The sequence below is a fragment of the Biomphalaria glabrata genome, chromosome 1 (genome assembly GCF_947242115.1).
Source record: "Biomphalaria glabrata chromosome 1, xgBioGlab47.1, whole genome shotgun sequence".
Taxonomy (NCBI): domain Eukaryota; kingdom Metazoa; phylum Mollusca; class Gastropoda; family Planorbidae; genus Biomphalaria; species Biomphalaria glabrata.
This window is the reverse complement of record NC_074711.1, coordinates 46,719,335-46,726,506: the sequence shown is the minus strand read 5'-3', so window position 1 is coordinate 46,726,506 and position 7,172 is coordinate 46,719,335. Positions and strand designations below refer to the sequence as shown.

General features: G+C 33.4%; 1 protein-coding gene and 1 long non-coding RNA gene across 2 annotated transcripts; one reads left to right on the top strand and one right to left on the bottom strand.

Annotated features, from left to right (window-relative positions):
* Positions 1-1,570: 1,570 nt before the first annotated feature.
* LOC129928055 (THAP domain-containing protein 1-like) lies at positions 1,571-3,521 on the top strand. The gene is made up of 3 exons (XM_056040149.1): positions 1,571-1,823; positions 2,950-3,040; positions 3,157-3,521. The coding sequence occupies exons 1-3, from the start codon at positions 1,646-1,648 to the stop codon at positions 3,389-3,391; spliced, it is 504 nt and encodes a 167-aa protein (XP_055896124.1). The 5' UTR covers positions 1,571-1,645; the 3' UTR covers positions 3,392-3,521.
* A 373-nt stretch (positions 3,522-3,894) lies between these two features.
* Positions 3,895-6,908, bottom strand: LOC129928056 (uncharacterized). Its single transcript, XR_008779646.1, has 2 exons — positions 5,710-6,908; positions 3,895-4,179 (listed from the first exon to the last, which is right to left on the bottom strand). It is a non-coding gene; the product is annotated as an uncharacterized LOC129928056 (long non-coding RNA).
* Positions 6,909-7,172: the final 264 nt, after the last annotated feature.

The following is a 7,172-nucleotide window of genomic DNA, read 5'->3' as shown; positions in this document are numbered from 1 at the left end:
AAAAATGCTTGCAACCATTTGTCGTTCTCCAATTCAGGGTGATTAATGCATTTATCATTGAGGAAAGTATTTATTTCATTCAAGCACAAAACAAAACGTTTCAACCTTTGGAAAGCCATCGCATTTTGTTGAGAAGAAGGAGGTCGGGATACTGAGCCTCCATTTGCTTTAAGAAGTCTTTAAACTGACGATGGTAGAGGGCTTTTGACAACATGCTGTTAACAATCTTGATTACCAAATTTATGACCTCAACTATTTCGGCCGAAAATTTTGGACACAAAGCGCTTCTTGGTTTATTTTGCAGTGAAACGTAAGAATTTCGCGGTTTATTTTGCTCCGAAGTTTCGTTGTTGCCCCTTTATTTTTTCCTTTCATACATCTGGCTCCATCAGGTGTTATTGAAACGATTTTATTTAAAGTGATCTTAATGTCTTCATGGTATTTTTGCACGGCATGCGCTATATCTTATCTTCTTGTTTGTCACGAGAGTGGTAGCAATCCTAGAGTTTCTTCTTTTGGACCATTGGGAAGACATATACCTGACAAGACTCATCTATAGCAAGTGATAAGACAGAAGAAAGTTGGATATCTTTCGCCTACAAATATGTTACATTTGAAGACAATTGAGCTATTCTATCTTGTTCTGTTTAGACGAATAGTGGCAAATCTTTGATTTTTTTTTTTCAAAATTTCTGATTTGTTTTTAAAATCATGAATCAGTTCTTCAGATGCATGTCTGAAGCAGTCTTTCAGATACTCATCATCTATAAATGGTTTGCCTTTTTCCGAAATTTCTAGTGCAACCGCAAAGCTCGCCATATTAGCATTACTTGTACATTGCTTCTAGCTTTGAGAAGATAATCGCTTCTAACTCATTGACTTGAAACAACAAACTATTCGTAACAGCCAAAGCACGTCGTGAAGATGCTAATTTGTCTTGCGTCGAAAGCGAATTAAAACCAACATAGAAACATCCGACAACAGCCGACAGCTTCCGACGACTGACAACAGTGAGGACGCGTGTAATGGGGGAGGGGTGTAGTGAAAAGCGAGTACAAGTGGTTGAGAGACATTATCAGTGCCTAATTCTCGTTACAATATTCACGACTATTTGAAAAAATGTTTCGATAAAATAAATAATATTTGCGTATAGAACTAAAGAGCCGCAGCTTCACACCCAAAGAGCCGCATGTGGCTCGCGAGTCGCAGGTTGCCGACCCCAGCACTAAACCAATGCTTCCCAAACTTTTTCTATTACGGAACACTTTGCACATCTGTATATTTAGTGGAACACTTCTCCCAGCCAGCAAAGCTACCTGTTCAGGCCCGGGCTGAGTTAGGGGACCGCATGTGGAACCGGATAGTAGTGCTGGGCCGTTTTTTAAATTTCCTACCCCGTCCTTGGCCCATTAAAAAATTCTCGTCCTACTGGCAACGAGTGCCTCCCCGCCTCGCTCGTATCTCGGACGAGACCGTCGGCCAGAAACTCGTTGCGTAATATATAATGGGCCTCATTCACCGAAACGTACGGTCACGTGACAACCATCAACTATTCACTTGTGTGTATAGAATACTATAGATTAGTACTGAAAAGATGGGGAAGCAATGCGTTGCATTTGACTAATAATTATGAACATAAAAAAGAATGGAAAAAAAAAAAAAAGGTTTTCATCGTTTTCCTGTGAACAATCCAAAGCTAGATCTATGTAAAGAATGGGTTGTCAAACTGAAACGAAAAAACTTCACTGCAAGTGTACACTCTGTAATATGTTCAGAGCATTTTGTCTTTGAGGAGGACTGTTTTATTTACCAGCCTTTTACAAGTAAGTAGATAGATCTATAATCTATAGAATCTAGATCTAATCTATATTTATATTCTAGATCTAGAAGTATTGTACTAATATAATAGTAGTAGTATTAATACGATGATATTTAAGTCTTTGACAAGTAGGCCTAGAAAAAAATGGCCTAGATCTAGATCTACATGATAAGAATCTAGATTGACTAGATCTAGATTAGATAAGTCTAGAGAATCTAGATCTAGACAAAAGAGTTTAAAATATTAATTAGATCTAGTAATCTAGATTATTCTAGATCTACTCAAATCTATACTGTATAAAACTATAATCTGAATCTGTAGACCTATTCTACTATTCTAGACTAGAGTCTAGAACTCTAGACCTATATTTTTTATATTCTAATTCTATTAAATTTACAATCAGAATTAGATCTCGACCTAGATTTTTAAATCTGATTATTATTCAAAGTTTATAAATTAAATTTAAAGAGCATGTAAATAATAAAACAACTAGTCTAGATAGAATATTTCATATTTCTAGATTAGACTAGTGTCATTAGTGACTAGACTAGAAATTAGTAGAAGTAGATCTACTAGTAACTAGATGGATCTAGTCAATCTATAGAATAAGATATAGACTATAGAATTCTATTAGCGTTGATTTGACTTTAAATAATACTAAACAGCCTATTATTATTACTATTAATATTTGCTAAATTCTGATCTAGTTACAATCTAGTACGGTAGTAGTATATTAAATATCAACTTAGATTCCTACAAGTAGGAAAAAAATAGTGGATCTAATGTTAATATTTAATCAGTAGGCCTCCCTATTCATATGTATTATTAGGTTTATATGGCTTATTTTCAGATGGTATATAGATCTATAGGTCTAGGATGGCTGCCTGGTCGTGCGGTTTGAGCGCTGGACTATCGTTCGGACTTATCGTTGGTCCAGGGTTCAAACACTGCCCGCTCCCATCCCCCGTCGTCCTGCGGGAGGTTTGGACTAGGAAGTAATTATCTTCAACTCTGAAGGAACATCCGAATTAAGTAAAACATTTTACAAACAAACATGTAGATTATTTTGAAAAAAAAAAAAATTTTGTTTTATAACTAATATACATTATATTATTATATATTCCATTTAGATCGCAGACTTCTAAAGCCTGGTGCTGTGCCGACCAAGTTTTCTTTTTCCAAAAGTACACCAAGCCGAAAAAAGACCAAATATGAATTTAGGTAAATGTTTTGAAATATCTAAGTAATTATGTTTTACATTTTTTTATCTTAATTGTAAATATTTTTATGATGATCATGTTTGACTGTACACTTAAATATATTTTGTTTCCTTTTAGACAACCTCTTTTACCCCAGGACACCACCATTGAGGTGAAGACTAGAGATGTCACTGTGCAAACTAATGAAGACTTTATTACAGATCTTCTAAAGAGGGTAAATACTTTGGAACCAGGCAATGCTAGCCTTCTGGAAGAAGTTGCTCAGTTGAAATTGTGTTATGACTCTTTGAAACTAAAAGGAGATAACTTTTTTTGTTTAAGTAGCTGTTTAGAAGACAAATTATTGTTATGACTTATGAATTTTAGCAACATTTAAATTTAAAATTGGTGTGTATATATTTTATTAATATTTATTAATATAATCTTTTTTATTATGTACTTCTACAGATCAGTGCCCAAAAATATTAAATATTACTTCCTTATTTATATAGTTTTTCTCTTACAATGTTGTTACTTTGGTTTATTATGACTTATCAATTTTTCTCTGGCAACTTGAAATAATTGGTGTGCACATTTTATTAATATAAGCTTGTTTATTTCATGTTTAAAATTTGTATATATGTATATATTTTTTAGTAATAATATCAGCTTCCTTGTGTACAATATACTTTTCACATCATTCAATAAAATAATACACTTATAAAGAAACAAAGACTTTATTTTGCTATGACAATGTATCATATCTATTTAAATGAACTACAAAATGAATTGCAAACATCACAAAGCTAAAAAAATATAGATGGTAATGGTATAGTTCTGTCATAGAAGACAATGTCAGAGGTTAATCTTTTAGGATCGGCTTGTAGAACTGAAAATATAGGAGTGTTCTGAGGTAAGGCAGCCAAAGCAGACATTGAAACACTGGTATCAAAATTTTGTAGACCAGTCTTATCACAGCTAAAACTATCCTTCGTTTTCTGAGGCTTTAGGTGCAGGTTGATGCCATGTCTGAATTTTGTCTGTTGGTGCTGCATACATTTTTTTTCTGCTATAGTCTTCTAGAGCAGACAGAAGACCAAAAAGATGTTTACAACAGGCGGGCTTGCAACCCCCTGCACACTGACACTCTCCTTCAATGACCTGAAAGAATAAATATTTTTTTTTTAAATTAATAAATACATATATTAATGCATTAAATGTTTTAAAATTAATAGGTGTGCATAGACTAATTTTATAAAACCCCCACGCACAGGTTGTAGATTATGCCCACTTCGCATACCTCTTGCACTGCCTCTGAATATATGATTTCTAATTTAAACTAAATCTATAATGTAGATAAAATGTAGTAAACATCTAGATTTATCAGTTTAGAATTATATTGGATCCTACAATGTTCATGACTTAAATTGTGTTAATTACATTATAAATCTTGTCACTCTATTCTAGGTGATAAGTAAATGCTATATTGAATTCTAGACCTAGCCTTATTACAGAAATATTCTCTAGAATCACTCTAGACAAGTGTTTCTCAAAATGTGTTCTGTAGAACCTTACGCCTGAATAAGTGTTCCATGAACTACTGGAATAATTAATTAGTAGGCTACCATGTGAATAAATCTTTTTAAAAAAATAAGAAAAGTTTTCCGCTAAATACTCTTAGTGTGCGAAGTGTTCCGTTTTGAAGGAAAAGGTTTGGGAAACACTGCTCTAGACAGTCTAGACTAGGACTATAAGTATAGATCTTTATATATAGCTAGATCTAGTGAAGAAGGTCTTAACTACAATAAAGAATTACATAGCATAGTGATAGGCCTATAATTCTATATCTCAAAGTAATCTAGATCCAGGTAGATCTAGAGACTATATTACTAGCTAAATTTATAATCTATATGTTATTATTTATAATGTAGATCTATTACATAATTAATAAATTACTAGATCTATAATCATACATTTTCAACATTTCTAAATTTTCAAAGATCAATTCACAGGACCAGATCTAGGTCTAGATTAAAATTATAATATTATAGTTATAGATTTAGAGTTTAGAGACTATTAGAGATCTAGTTGTTGTTTTTTTTTACTAGTTTAGATCTAGATCTAGATGTTCTAAGTTTGATCTATCAGCTTAAGTTAATCTTGTGAGTCTAAGTCAGTCTAGAGTACGAGAGTCTACAGCAAGATCTAGATACAATGTATATTTATATTAGATCTAGCTAGAAGCTAGTCTATCTAAAAAAAAAATTAAAATCTAGATTAGATAGAGCTAAGTAGATCTAGAATCTAGATAGTTACTAAATTCTAGAATTTCTATCTAGACTAGTCTAGAGTCTAGATTAGATCTAAAAGTAGTAAAAGTCTAGTAGATCTAGATTCTAGATTAATCTAGAATCTAGACTAGATCTAGTGAAATCTAGTCATAATAGTGCCTGGTAATCTATTCTAGATCTAGACCTAGTGACCTAGTAGGCCTAACTAATCATTTAAATAAGTCAATAAGTTTTGAATAAGTACTAGATCTAGACTTTAACTTTAATTAAGTAGATTGACTAATCTAGACAGATCATAGATCTATAGTCTACAGTAGATAGATCTAGTAAGATAAAGATAGTCATAGATTCTATCATAAAATGATAAATCTATGTCTATGGTAATTTAAAAAGAGCTTACCTTTCCATTGTAGCTAATCACTCCCAGTAATTAAATGACGTGTCTGTAATCATTTTCACATGCATATGCTGCATTTATAACATCGCAATATTCTAACTAAGTTCAGATACGCAGATACCTTTGCCGACCACCATGTTGTTTGTTAAGCATATTTATCTCCCTTACCTATATTGAACTTTCTATAACTTTTTTTAAAGAGAGTTTTTGTTCTTATGCTGTCAACTTATGATTTTTTAAGTGTATTTACTGAAATGAAGGTCTAAATAAAATGTTATTAATAAATTGATGAACTTGTTGTTTCTTCTTTTTTTCTACTTATGAAATTATTAATTAAAAAATATATGTTAACAATTAGATCTATAATTAATATAAAACAAATATGCATGAATTAAATGAAATGAAACACGCATCTAGATATACATGTTATGTTTAATTATTATTATTTTTTGAACAAAATTATGCATTATGACTTAGTGATCTTTTTAGAGCAATGACAATAAATGATATAGATCTAGTACGGGAAACTTATTACTATAAGAAATAATACTTTTATGTTTATCTGTTGCTGATTAAGACTACAGTTAGATCTATACATTTCTAACGAATTTTGAGCGCTCTCTATTTTCGTAAAATCACACCACGAAGAGAAAGAATTTTATGAAGCTGACACATATCAGTGTCCCTTTCTCTTTCGCCGTGAGGTCTTCTGAGTGGAGTCTACTGTCTACCAGAGATTGTTTGGCGTGTGTTTTATGATCAGATAGGACTAATGTCTGTGTTTATAACTCTTACCACTACCTCTGGCTCCACCTCTCTTGGAGGGAGGATAGGTCGAGTGTAACTAGATCACGAACGTCTTTGTTAAACGTTACGTAGCACCTGTTAAACTATCATGTTTCACAATCTGAAATTTACTTTGCGTAGAGTGGGGAACAAAAGCCAATGTATAAAGAAACAGATAAGAAGCATATACACTACTATTTAGATAATTTATGCATCTTTACTTTCGGAGTTCATTAAAAAAAAAAACTCCTCACCTATTACACTAAATTTGTTTAAGATGTGTAGTTTGGGGGGGGGGGGGGTTAGCGACTCCACCTACCAACCCTTCTCTTCACATGGATCCACTAGCGCCCATGTATTACATTCCGTTACGGAGTCCAAAGCAAGTTTTTCTCTCCCGCCGTACCGTACAGGTGGCGATTGTCTCCGTTTATACTTACGTACCTTTAAACCCTCGCTGCGCCGGCCGTCACACGCGATCTTTGTCTTTAGGGCAGAACTAGGTGTGATGTAATCACCTTTCCCTGTTCGGAGCTTCGCTGCGCCGGCCGACACACGCGATCTTTGTCTTTACGGCAGAACTATGTGTGATGTAATCACCTTCCACTGCTCGGAGCTTCGCCGGCGCCGTGGTCATATTAGGTCATCTACTGCTAGGATCGCTGGTATGCTCATAAAGG